The sequence below is a fragment of the Musa acuminata genome, chromosome BXJ2-4 (assembly GCF_036884655.1).
Source record: "Musa acuminata AAA Group cultivar baxijiao chromosome BXJ2-4, Cavendish_Baxijiao_AAA, whole genome shotgun sequence".
Lineage (NCBI taxonomy): Eukaryota > Viridiplantae > Streptophyta > Magnoliopsida > Zingiberales > Musaceae > Musa > Musa acuminata.
The window spans coordinates 8,200,341-8,213,745 of record NC_088341.1 but is presented as its reverse complement, the minus strand read 5'-3'; the positions used below and the strand labels follow the sequence as shown (position 1 = coordinate 8,213,745).

The following is a 13,405-nucleotide window of genomic DNA, read 5'->3' as shown; positions in this document are numbered from 1 at the left end:
AACACTATATACTCCTAAATCTAACTATTAAAGAATGGAGAGATTCTGTAATCTTTTTGGATCCACACACACACACACACACACACACACACATATATATATATATATATATATATAGTTAAAACCAAACCAATTAAGCTTTATTTTGGAGAGAGACCAAATTTCATTTACACTAAATCAACTAAATTTCTTCTTTAACCACCACAAAACTAGCACAATCACATTTCATACAAACTTAATGTTCAGTAAAAAATATCATCTGGATCATCATCGAAAAAATGATGCAACCAAGGATGCTATATGCTACATCTACCTTCCCTTTGAGGTATTAAGCAATCAGTAACCACGAAGTGAGAGAATAACTAAATCAAGAAGAAAAATAATGAGGAAAAAGATAAAGAAAGAAACAATATGAAGTGCATATTCATATATTCTATCATGAATAGCATCTTCCCAACATTAAAGAAGGAAAACTTTACCTGCAATTCAGAAATGCATCATTGATAGCCACAATTACAGTATATCCAAAGGCACATAACCTCAAAGCTTATACAGATGTAGCAACTTAGATATGGAGCCTGCTGCTGTTATTAATACATGTCAATCATAGCAGGAGTAAATAGAAGAGAAGTATCAACATAAACCCTTGCTATATAAAAGAAATAACATACTGAAAAGACAAAGCAAAAGCTTATTTTCTTTCATTGCAACTTCAGTCCAAATGCATCAAGAAAATAAGCATGGAATAGCCTTTTAGAGTAAGCATGAGGAAGCCTCATATACAGATTATGTCAGGCACACAAGACTTGGACAAAAGAATTGCTAACAGCCTATTTTTGCAGGTGCAAATTGTTACTCCTTACAACTACTCCAAGTTTATCAACTCATATCTCTTTTGCATATATCACTTCAAGGCGACCTTCCGAAGTAAGTTGCCACAGTTAGATTCGAACAGGAACCGAATGGGGCTGGAAATGAAACCAAGAACCGGAACCGCTGGTTCCGGAACTGGGATCATCTCTAGCCACTGCATCTCTAAGCTCATAATTGATGTAACTTTTGAAGGCAATATCAAATCAAAACAACAAAAGAGACGTTTTTTCGGCAGAAATGTGTTGCAACAGAAGTGAATTAATAATTTGATATCAAAGGGTTAGACATCACAATTCCTTGCAACAAACTAGAGGAAGAATGTCAACAAAATCTTATCAATTTTGACTATATGTTAAATCCCCAACCAAAGTTCATAGACACAGACTTAGTATCTTCTCTTCCTACAATAATCGCAATTCCTAATTTCAAGAATTCATGATATGAATCAAGTGGCTTCCTTTGTTGATATAAATGCAATATATAATTAGCTTATCTAAAAATTAAGTATGGTTCTCAAATACCATTTAACTTCATATCCTTGGACATCACCATCACCACCACCCCATCCTTCCTCGCCACGATCACCGACGATGCTAATCCAAGGAACATCCCGTGCTCAACCACTCCTTGTCCAAATTAAGTATGGTTCTCAAATACCATTTAACTTCATCTACTTGTCCATCACCACCACCCCATCCTTCCTGGCCACGATCACCGACGACGCTAACCCGAGGAACATCCCGTGCTCAACCACTCCGGTGATCCTCAGAATCTCGTCGCTAATCAGATTGAGATCGCCGTGGATCCCTTCCTCAAAGAACAAATCCACTATGTAGTTCTTGTTGTCCGTCACAAATGGCTCCAATTCGAACCCATCCTCCTCAAAGGTGCTGGCTTTGGCGTTCACGGAGGCGGTCCTGAGCTTGAGATTGAAGCCGGGCACGCCATGGAAGAGTTTATGGAGACGACGGAGGGTGAGGGCATAACCGAAGGGGATGACCTCCACGGGAACCGCAAGGCCGCTGGCACCGAGGCGGGGGACGAGCTTGGAGTCGTCGACGATGACGACGAAGCGCCGGCTGGCTCCCTCCACCATCTTCTCGCGGAGGAGGGACCCGCCGCGGCCCTTGACGAGGTTGAGAGCCGGGTCGACCTCGTCAGCGCCGTCGATGGAAAGGTCGACGACGGGGTGGGCGTTGAGGTCGGACAGGGGGATGCCGGCGGCTGCGGCACGGGCGGTCGCCCACTCGGAGGTGGGGATGCCGACGATGTCCCGGAGGACGCCGCAGCGAAGGAGGTCGCCGATGCGGTCGAGGGCGTGGGCAGCAGTGGAGCCGGTGCCGAGACCGAGGACCATACCGGACTCCACCAGCTCCACGGCGCGGTGGGCGGCCACCCGCTTCAGCTCGTCCTGGGGCGGGGCGGCGGATTCGGAGGCGGACGGGGGCGTGGCGTGCGACGCGGCCGCTGGGAGGGGCCGGTCCGAGTGGAGGAGGTGGGGCAAGGGGATCGCCATGTCAAGGGTCCGAGACCAAGCGGCCCGCATGTTGTAGATGGCGAAACGAATCAAAAATTCGCTCTTTATTATAAAAAATGTACCCAAAAATCAGGGGAAAAAAGGACGAGAATTGATTTCCGAAGTGGGATTGGATCAAAAAATCTCGCCTTGATTACTGGACCAATCCAACCTGCAATAAGGGTTAGGGTTTGAAGAGGACGGCGTCTGCAAGAGGAAGCCCGGCGATGTAGGGGTGCGTCGATGGGGTATAAAAAGAGCTCAGTGAGCGATCCTCTATCTAACACAAGACAGAACACTTCATTTAGACCCTTAACAATGCGAAACGTGTTCCATTTCCAGAAGACTTCTCTCACCAAAGTGTAGATATTTCGGCGTACTACGTTCTAAGGTTCACAGCTGATGCGGACCGACCACTACTCGAGCATGGAGTCGAGACGAGACCACCGTCAAGCGAGATATGGGCAGGAGAGGATCGGTGAGACCGCCATGTCAACGGACATGATTTCTCGAGGGCGGTACGTGGACGGTCAAGACGACACCACAGTCGGGGCCCACAGAGGTATGGTCAAGGAGGCACTTTGGGTGGTGGTCGGTGGAGATCAGCTTACGACCCCACGACAAGATACGGAGGAAAAAAAGCGGGAGCAGAAAACACTTCGCTACCTGTCTCAAAATGACGCAAAACGTACCTTCATGATGATTCTTGAACAGGTCCAACTGCGGCGGGCGCCGCAGCGGGTCCCATTTAACTATAAGTGTGAGTAACGTTTGGTAGCGTATGAGAAGCATTTCTAAGTCGGAGAATTGAAGGATCTCTACACTAAAAAGCGCGATGGATATTGATTTGGGATTTCGTCCTAAATTGACTCCCAATTTCTTCCTAAATACGATCGATAAGTACTTAAATCCAGCACAGATTGATTCACCTATTACGCAATAAAAGTTAATAATAATAATAATAATAATCTGAATCATATAGTTGTTTTTATTTTATTTAAATTTCAAAAATAATTAATCTGTCTATCAAATGATCTAATGTCAAAGGTGTTTTTACATGAGAATAAATATCCAAAAGAAACTTGGATTAAGGGTTTCTTAGTTGAAGCTGCAACCTACCAGAGTTAGTGTGCTGATGAAGAACTCAGATGAACATATTTATGATGCTCCAATGATCAAACAAAGAATGGCAAACCGTAATGATTTTGATCACTTCATCAAGCTGATAGATTGCATGTCAACCAGTTTCCCACAAACTACTGCATTTATTCTTCAACATATGGCAGTAAAGAACTTCCTAAAGGTTTGATGTAAAACCAAAGTGTTATTTGGAAACTGAAGTCTAAATCATTCAGAAAAGAAGAAGAAAAAAAAGGAGGATAGTGTTGGGCAAATAAATCACAACAATGCTGATAATTAACAGCACAATATTATTCTACAATTGTACATCTTTGAATTATTGGACCTACCATCTCAGTCCAACGATCAACTTGAATCAAACTATTAACAAAGCTATATTTTTTTTAAAAAAATATTAAATTAAAAATTTTCTTCACTAATCATATGTTTGATCATTAGAACCTAAATGGATTGGACCCGATATCAACCTGATAACCTAATAGAAACGATGATAGAAATAATATATAATTTATTTATTTATTTATCAAAGGATAAGTGACGAAATTCGAGTAGAAACCGAATGATATATTATCAAAATTTTCATCAACTAACCTAATTGGCACCTTCAATTTAATCAAAATTATTAGATTTATCATTAGGAAATTAGACTTTGTTACTCTCTCTCTCTCTCTCTCTCTCTCTCTCTCTCTCTCTATATATATATATATATATATATATATATATATATATATATATATATATATATATATATATTGCAAGCATAGAAAGTGGATGGTGGATGATCATATGGCTTGCCTTGGAATGTGAATTTACAGGACATGGGATCTCATGTCCAATAGACCAACATGGTGCCCTTTTCCGTGCCACGTAAGCGGTGCTGTATCTACTGGATAGATTTGCAGGAACACGTGGTTGGAAGATTTGGGATGTCACACTGTCCTCCCCCTCAATTAAACACACCATCTCGGATTAACTTCGTCCAAGTAGCTTAATTTAGGAGCAACCCAACCAAACCATCCTGTTCTTTCTCCCTACCATTACCATCCCCTCTGCCTCAATTTATTCTTCCTTTCCCCACCTCAACTCGCCCCCCCCCCCCCCCGCCCCCCCTCCCCCCCCCCTCTCTCTCTCTCTCTCTCGAACAAGTTGTTGGGTGATCCTCGAGGCAGAGGAGAGGAAGGTCTGAGCTTTGATCTCTTCATGTTTGCTTCCTGTGAGTGGAATCATTTGGTTTTCTCTTCTTCTTCTTCTTCTTTTTTGTTCTTCTCCCGAGGTTTTGAAGCGGATCTTGATGCATGTAAATGGGTCAGTGTGTGTTTGTTCTTACAATCTTTGGATCGTTTCAGATGAAAAATGGCTTCTCTAATATGAGAATGGTAGGTGAATGGGTCCTGTTCATTCTGATTTCTGAATGAACTGGTTCCATCTGTCATGTTTCCGCCTTCGATTCGATTGTTGGGAGCGTTTAATGGCCTCATTTTTTATGTTGTTTCTCGAAGATTTCAAGGCATTGTGAAATCGTTACCTCAGGAGCATTTCTGGTTTTCTTATGGCAGATTAAAACGTTTGCTCTCATGCAGCTCGAAACTGCCGGTTTTAGATGCTCAGTTCTTCTCTCTGCAGGCTGAGATCTACATCTCATTGCCCATCACCAAGGAGAAGAAGCCTCTTCCATCCAACATCGACATGGGGGTGACACTTTCGTGCCCCGGAGAGATCCATAATTCCATGAACGATCGCTTGGAAGCTCTCATCGTGAGGTCTCTCAGTTTCGGCGACAACGTGAGATCGACTCTGCGGTCCATCAGCTTCAATGGCCGCGACTCCAAGCCTGCCAACCTCAAGTCTCTTGGCCCCGGGAAACGACTGATAGAAGGATCTGTGAGCTTTAATGGAAGGGTAATGGACCCTTTCCACTTGGACTCCGATATCGCGGTAAAGACTGCTGCTCCTAAGCAAGATGTGCCCGCAAAGATTGATCATCCCAAGATATCGAGGTTCAGTCCTCTGGGGAAGAGGTCCTTGGAATCAGATTTGATCGGCCCTGGCAGCCCCAAGCATGAAGCTGCCGTGAGGTTGCAGAAGGTCTACAAGAGCTTTCGGACAAGGAGACAGCTCGCAGACTGTGCCGTCCTCGTAGAGCAGAGCTGGTATCACCCTCACTGCCGATCCCGAGATTCCGGACTCATGTCAGATGAATCGTGATTGAGATTCTCTATGTATTCAGGTGGAAGCTGTTAGATTTTGCATTGCTCAAGCGAAGCTCCGTGTCGTTCTTCGACATCGAGAAGCAAGAATCTGCGGTTTCGCGGTGGTCGAGGGCGAGAACGAGGGCTGCAAAGGTCTGGTTTTTGGAGTCGATATGAACATTATCTCGATTGTGATGTTCTGATCATCGAGGATTAAACTTCGTGTTCTTGCTTTACAGGTGGGGAAGGGTTTATCCAAGGATGAGAAAGCTCAGAAACTTGCCTTGCAGCATTGGTTAGAGGCAGTGAGTGTCTCATCTCAGTTCACAGAACAATCTGTGTCATTCATTTCTATCGATGTTTTTAATGTTATATATCGACAGATCGATCCTCGACATCGGTATGGTCACAATCTCCAGTTCTACTATGACTGCTGGCTTCAACGCGAGAGCATGCAGCCTTTCTTCTACTGGTTAGTCTGCAGACTTCACCAAGGGACTTGGATAACCAGTAGAGCATCTGCCTTAATCCATCACGTTGTGTTCATTAGGCTCGATGTAGGGGAAGGAAAGGAGGTCAACCTCGAAGAACAGTGCACTCGATCGACACTGCAACAGCAGTGCATCAAGTATCTTGGCCCTGTAAGCAGTTGCCTCGGGAACGTAGTCTTCCTTCTTTGTGTTTCTCTCCATGATCGATTAGTTGTTCATCGTGGTGATCTGCAGAAAGAAAGGGATGCCTACGAGGTCATAATCGAGGATGGAAGATTCATGTACAGGAAGAACAGACAGGTGATAGACTCGTCTGAAGGTCCGAAAGATGCGAAGTGGATCTTCGTCCTAAGCACACTGAAGAAACTATATGTTGCTCAGGTGATGATTCTCCTTGAACTACAAATCGTTGTTCGATGTGAAAACTGCTTAGTATGATGGATGGAGCATTGCAGAAGAAGAAAGGCACGTTTCAGCACTCTAGTTTTCTTGCCGGGGGAGCTACTTCTGCTGCTGGCCAACTGGTACTAGAAAAAGGAGTTCTCAAGGTAAAAGATGAGTTCCTCGGTAAATTAATTATGTCGAATTGTTTTACGTGTTTTATCATGATTTTGTCAGGCTGTGTGGCCTCATAGCGGCCATTATCGCCCGACCGAAGAGAACTTTCAGGATTTCATGAGCTATCTTGCAGAAAAAAATGTCGATCTCACTGATGTTAAGGTCAACAAGTCATTCGTACCTTCTTCTTCATCATAGATGAATCACTGTGAAGCATGCTGAATTGTTGTGTTTGTTTCATCTCAAACAGAGAAGTCCAACCGAAGAGCATCAAGAAGAACACTGCAGGAGACCAGGAAAGCACCACTCGAAGCTGAACGTGGCTGAAGGAAATGTCTCTACCAAGCGTGAAACCGATGCAGATTTAGAGCATGAAGGAGGAGAACACTGCAGTAGACCAGGAAAGCACCACTCGAAGCTGAACATGGCCGAAGGAAATGTCTCTACCAAGCCTGAAACCGATGCAGATTTGTCTCGAGCATCCTCCACTGGGAACACAAGCATTAACAACATTACCACGTGCGAGGGAGTGAACCTTAGCAGAACAGTTGCTGATCCGAAACCAGAGGGAACACTTGAGGTGCAGCAAGATCACAATCTCCACAAGCAGCAGATGACTGCTGAAGAACACGACATGACCAGACCAGAGAACGTGTGTGTTGAGGAGCAGGAAGAGGGTGGAGAAGCTGTGATATCGTCGGAACTGATACGTCGAAGGATAAACTCGAAGAAGGGCATCAACTCGTATCAGCTGGGGAAGAAGCTCTCCTTCAAGTGGACGACGGGAGCAGGGCCTCGAATTGGGTGTGTGAGGGACTACCCATCGGAGCTCCAGTTTCGTGCGCTGGAGCAAGTATGCTTGTCGCCGACAGGTGCAGGGATGTCTAGGTTAGCTTCACCGCGGACCGCGAGATGCCAGAGTCCGCTGACACAGGAGAAATCTTTGCTCAAGGAAGTGCTGCAGCAATCTCACATGCAAGACAATGGAAGATGAAGGGAACCTGTTCCTCTGAACCATTTACATATGTATATGTGTATATATATATATGTGAGATGAGGAGTGTTTGTGTCGATTTGTTTTGTAGAGCTTCTCGAGGAAGTGCCTCATCGAAACTTTAATGAAATTTCGATGGATCAACAAAAAAATCAATGCATTTTTTATGGTAACTTTCTAAGCAAATTATCATATGGTGGATCATTGCATATATACCTATAGAAGCTTGAAGCAGAGAAATAAATAGGAGAAAGAAGCTTGAAGGACCTTGATGAACACAAGCAAGCGATACAGAAGGAGGAATGAAATGGATTACAACATCGCTGTAGTACTGGAGCAATAAAGCTGAATTGAACAACCACAACTGTATAAACATAAATCCGGTCTACTTATCACCGAAGCAAGTTCTCAAATAAACTTGAAGACGTTGGATGATTATATTCCCTAAGATTAGCGATGCATTGACAAGACAACAAGCCAAACATGTAGATAAAACTAGTTTGCTCTCCCACGGCCACCCATCCTTCCTCGCCCATTTCCATAACCCCTGCCACCATTTCTTCCACCACCTCCTCTTCCACCATATCCTGCACCTGTTACATCAAGACTTCTGGTAATACCAAAAGAATATGGATGAATAATTTTAGACAAGTTTCAAGGGAAAAGTTAAAAATCTATCTTTTGCACCCCTAGCATGTAAATAAAGATTGCTGGGTTGTCCCGGTATCAACTTACTAGAAGAGGCAAGAGGCAGCTTGGTGCAATGGTTTTTGAACAAATCCTTTCAGATCACACTTCTTCATCACTTTCAAGCTGTTTTTTTATTCACTCTAATCATCAAGTTGTAACTAATAAAGAAGAAAAAGTTCAGTCATGTCATTTTTGTGAAGACATCCTTCAATGTCCCTTATGATCACCCACATGTAACTTTTGTGAAGACATCCTTTTCGTTACCCATGTGTTCAAATGTTCATATATTTGCATTTTGACATGCTTATGCTGGAAGTATTCAGTGTTAACATGTCCAACCTAGCACAACTCCTGTCAAACTTATAGATAGGAACATAGCTAGTCCTGGACAAATCCAATTAATTAAAACAATATATTAAACCAAACTTTATTAAGTAAAACACTAGACTTTATTAATTAAAATATACCTACTAATCATCACCATAGGTCATTCTCACCATCCAAAACTTCTCCCATGCAAATTGTTCCTATTTCTATCATAACTCATGTTCAAAACTTCAATGATTGAATACTAGTGTTACAGCTACAACCACAGATGCACGAGGGAAATAAACTGGAAAAACTGCACTCAAGATAATATCATAAAATCTTTTTAGAAGAAATAATTAACAAGTTTCCTAGATGGTGCCAGACACAGCATGACCAAAGAAACAATACAAGTGATTGCTTTTGTTTTTAGTCCAGATTCAGGATTATTTTGATTCCGATGATCCAGATGAAAAGAAGCCAAGTTAATTCTGAAACCTTTGAAATTCATGGATTATTGAAATAATCTTTTCATGGCAGACCTTAGATCAATCTCAACATCTGCCTTATTACTAGCCAGTCACATCTATTTGGACCCGTCTCAACCAAACATATGAATTCGAATGACTTGCCAACAGTCAGAGTCATATTTTTCATAGTTCACAAAATAAATTTCAAACAATGTGATTTGGCAAATCCAGACAAAATCCTCATCCCTGACAGATACCAGTAAAATTTAATCCAAACCCTGGTCCCAATATCGATCCAACTTAGATCTCTTATTAAGTAAATACATTGTAAAATACTAATAGGCAAAGGGAAACCAACTGCATAAGACTCTTGCAAATATGGAGTCTTCTCCAATCATATCCCTGGAGGTAGAGAGACTATTTCTGTAAATTGAACCCTAGTGACAGGTCTAGACGTAAATACTCAATGTGGCAGCAGCAAGGTCATAAAGTAAAAGCAAGTGAAGGACAAAAATAATTATTATGAGCTTACCACGGGAATTCCAACCTCCTCTACCACGTCCACCACCTCGATTCCAATTTGAGTTCCATCCACCGTTTTCTATCATGAAATATAGTGAATCAGCTAACTTAAAGAGAACTAAATAAACCAAAAGAAAGAGAAGAAACAAAGTTCAATATATACTCCTTTTGATGTCCTTAATTATACTAATTTTGACTATCATATATCCCATAAATCAAGGCATCAGAGCAAGCATATATAAGTTATATGCTGCAGACCATATATCGATGCTCCAGTCCATCAGAAGCAGAATCTAAAATGTGACACATCTATATACGCTCATTCATCAAAAGATTAAGCTACCTTGGTTGTTTTCATAGCCACCATATCCACCTTGATTGTAGTTGCCACCATATCCTCCTTGATTGTTGTTATATCCACCATAACCACCCTGATTATTGCCATATCCACCATACCCACCATATCCTCCTCTTCCCCAGCCTCTTCCTCTTCCTCTACCTCTAACACTTCCTCGGCCATATGAATCTGTAACAAGAAAAACAAAAATAATATATTATATATTAATTGATACTTTCAGTAGTCAAAATATTAGAATTCATTAGAAGTACCTTCATTAAGTTGACCAAGTGCCCGTCTGTACTGATATTGTTGCTGTTGTTGAGATTGCTGTGGCTGCTGAAACTTCTGTTGATGCTTTGGCTGCTGGACATGTACCGGAGCTTGATACCTACCAAGGGAGGAAAATCAACAGTGTATGCAACAAAACTCTTGTAGAGCCATACCCCGCTAAGAAGACTAAACCATGTTTGAGATGCAGCATAAGAAGAATCAAATGCAGTACCCAGGGCCCTTCTTGTTGGGTTCTCTGGTTGACAAAGTTACTGAGATCATTGAAACATGGCGTGTCATCTCCAATCTTCACAAAAGCAAAAAAAAAAAAAAAAGTTAAGCATGTTGTACCACCAACCCAATCAAAATTCAAATACCATCATTCTCCATGAAAAAGCAGCAAAACACTTACGGAACAAGACCCTCCTCGATGGGTTCCCAAACATCAGTAATGCTAACAGAACTTATCACGGTATCTTGATGCAGATGAGGAAACCTTTTCTGTAGTCAAAATATAGATTAAGAGAGGCTAAAAATTGACACATACTAGCAAAATCACACATAAGCAGTAAGATATCAACCTTGACAAACTCAGCAACAGCTACTGTCTTGCTGATTGCCTGTCCCATTGCCTTTAGGACAATCTCTTTCATATGACTTTCCTGCATGTACGACTCAAATTTGTAATTCTGAAAAGCTGAACTTTGTTGACCAACAAAACTGAGGTGTATGGATATAAAAGAATACCAACATAGATATATGCAAACAAATCTGTGTGGATCACAAGAAACAAGCTGAACTAAAGATACCAATCTGTTCAATATACCAACCAATGATCCGTCCATCTCCTTGGAAAATAAAAAAAGTCACTTCAAAACAAGCATTGAAGACAGACAATCAAGACTGACTGTGCATGGAGTATTTATCTTGATTTTATCATTATGCATTTATACAGAGAAAGTCTCAGCATATAATATCCAATTTAGTGTGAAAAAGCATTTTAGAAATTTGTATAGAAAGTATTAGCATCGTAGAAGATGACCACAAATTAACAAATACTATATCATGACAAAAAATGAGTCACAAAATAAAATATGACTAGTGCCGAGAAGGATATGCCTAGAATATTAGTATGATCACCAACAATCCTTTTGTAAAGGCTAATAAGCTTCGGAGAGAACATCTGTCTTCTAACAACTGTAAAGATGAAACCAAGAAATAAATCCTTCAAGATATACCTTCTTTGTCTTTCCATTCTTCTTTCATTTCATATACAGAAGAATTACAAGTTCTAGGCAACAATATTTCCACAAAATCAAGTGCAAAGTGATTATCTGAATTACACAAATCAGATATACCCAAATCTATATGTAAACTTTATATTTCTACTAAAAAATCTTCATAAAAATTAACTATAGATGAATTAACTCCTTAGTTGACACAAATAGGAAAAGAAAAAAAATCCATCAATCGCATGCATAACTATAGTATTGGCTGTTGATGCACTGGAACTTCATGGCAAAACTTCTGTCCACTAAGCATTCATGTCAGTTATTAATGCTCTGGGACTTCATGGCAAAACTTTTGTGCACTAAGTATTTATGCCAGTTTCTCATTCGAGAAAGAACATCCGAGTCACACTCACATGAGGAACATGTTGAAGCACCTCAGTATATGTCATGGCATCTACTGTTATTGTGGCTTAATCTCTATTTTTCTTTAAACTATGAAAACCAAATCTTCCTCATTCATCATAAATACCAGTACTTTGTGAAATTCTAAATATCACAACATGTTACTTCTGCCCTGATACCATATGACAGTAAACCTCTGTGTCAAATGTTAAAAGCCCTACCTCTAATTATGCATACTTTCTCCCCAAAATGAATTTGTAAATTCTAAAGGATACAAATGATTGTAAACCAAGCCCATCTTAAATAGTCTCCTGAGTGCTGACAACTGAGCCGTCTTTTGCACTTTGAGGCATTAGCCCGATGGAGTGGAGCACAATTTACCCTACTGAAGGATCGACACTAGCCACAAATTCCAAGCCTGTCGCAGTGATCTACTTCCCGCTATAAAGTACAAATCAAGGGGTGCCATATCCCACTGAACTGACTCCTTTCTTATTTTGTTCATGTCCATCCCATAATAATATACCACCATAAGTACTGTCAACGAAGCATCTAGATTCTTCAAAGGGCAAATCAAACAAGCAACATTCACATTAACACGAAGATCTAGAGCACACCATCCACTAACAATAGCATCCCATATTCCTGAACAAAATCGAATCAACATGCCCCGAATCAACGTGATCAGAAGATGAGCGTCGACTCCCACAACCAAGCGCCCAATGACGGCAAGACATCGAACCGGTCATACCTGGAGGAGGCTGGTGGCGTAGTTGACATAGTTGCGGATGAGCCCCTGGGTAGTGATTCGGATCTCGTTCTCGCCAATGGCCGCCGACTGCGGCCGCGGCTTCTCAACTCTCTGGTACCTATCCATGACTCACGCGCCGCGCCCTCGACGAACCCAAACGAAGCGGACGAATGGAGGGGAGGAGTGGAGATATGGAAGAGAGGAGGCAGTTAGGGTTTGGTGACTTCGGTCTTAAACCCCTAACGGATCGGAGCCGCACGCGAACGCACGAGGCTTGGACGGTGCGGAGATCAAAGTGCAAATACCTTCCCGTTTAATGAGATCTGCAAAGTGTTCGCATGCACTTCATTCTATACCTGCCACATTATTGGTGCTAGCCATGAGGCCCACACGGAATCTGCTGACGTCGCTCCATCTGTTGACAAGACAGGTAATCCGTTTTGAGTATGTCTTTACAGTCGGCATTGGAGTTTCAGAACCGCCTTCCACTGTAGTATTATTCCCAAAATTACTAATTAATTTAAGTTAATATTACAAAAAAATAATTGATCTAAAGGCTTAGTTATTAATCCTTTTTTTTAATTACAATTAGCTCTGTCAATAACAGTGTCAGAACGACCGGTATACTATCACCAACACGTGGGTGTCACATGGCTGCATG

At 41.7% G+C, this 13,405-nt stretch overlaps 3 protein-coding genes across 5 annotated transcripts; 1 reads left to right on the top strand and 2 right to left on the bottom strand.

Moving 5' to 3' along the window:
* Positions 1-671: 671 nt before the first annotated feature.
* LOC135609848 (probable ribose-5-phosphate isomerase 1) lies at positions 672-2,638 on the bottom strand. The gene has a single exon (XM_065103564.1). The coding sequence runs from the start codon at positions 2,417-2,419 to the stop codon at positions 1,544-1,546; it is 876 nt and encodes a 291-aa protein (XP_064959636.1). The 5' UTR covers positions 2,420-2,638; the 3' UTR covers positions 672-1,543.
* Positions 2,639-4,645: 2,007 nt separating this feature from the next.
* LOC103981662 (IQ domain-containing protein IQM2-like) lies at positions 4,646-7,842 on the top strand. Of its 2 annotated transcripts, none has more exons than XM_009398404.3 (10): positions 4,646-4,742; positions 5,153-5,679; positions 5,757-5,871; positions 5,958-6,023; positions 6,102-6,190; positions 6,269-6,359; positions 6,444-6,590; positions 6,665-6,757; positions 6,828-6,929; positions 7,018-7,842. In XM_009398404.3, exons 2-10 carry the CDS (start codon positions 5,216-5,218, stop codon positions 7,759-7,761), a joined length of 1,911 nt encoding a protein of 636 aa, XP_009396679.2. In that variant the 5' UTR covers positions 4,646-4,742; positions 5,153-5,215; the 3' UTR covers positions 7,762-7,842. The 2 variants fall into 2 exon arrangements, with proteins under 2 accessions (XP_009396679.2, XP_064958139.1); XM_065102067.1 differs by having other exon boundaries at positions 4,681-4,742; positions 5,110-5,679.
* Positions 7,843-8,050: 208 nt separating this feature from the next.
* On the bottom strand, positions 8,051-12,992 carry LOC135609847 (uncharacterized). Of its 2 annotated transcripts, none has more exons than XM_065103563.1 (8): positions 12,745-12,992; positions 10,941-11,021; positions 10,772-10,860; positions 10,592-10,666; positions 10,359-10,477; positions 10,093-10,275; positions 9,760-9,828; positions 8,051-8,371 (listed from the first exon to the last, which is right to left on the bottom strand). In XM_065103563.1, exons 1-8 carry the CDS (start codon positions 12,868-12,870, stop codon positions 8,358-8,360), a joined length of 756 nt encoding a protein of 251 aa, XP_064959635.1. In that variant the 5' UTR covers positions 12,871-12,992; the 3' UTR covers positions 8,051-8,357. The 2 variants fall into 2 exon arrangements, with proteins under 2 accessions (XP_064959635.1, XP_064959634.1); XM_065103562.1 differs by having other exon boundaries at positions 8,051-8,354.
* Between the last annotated feature and the right edge of the window lie 413 nt (positions 12,993-13,405).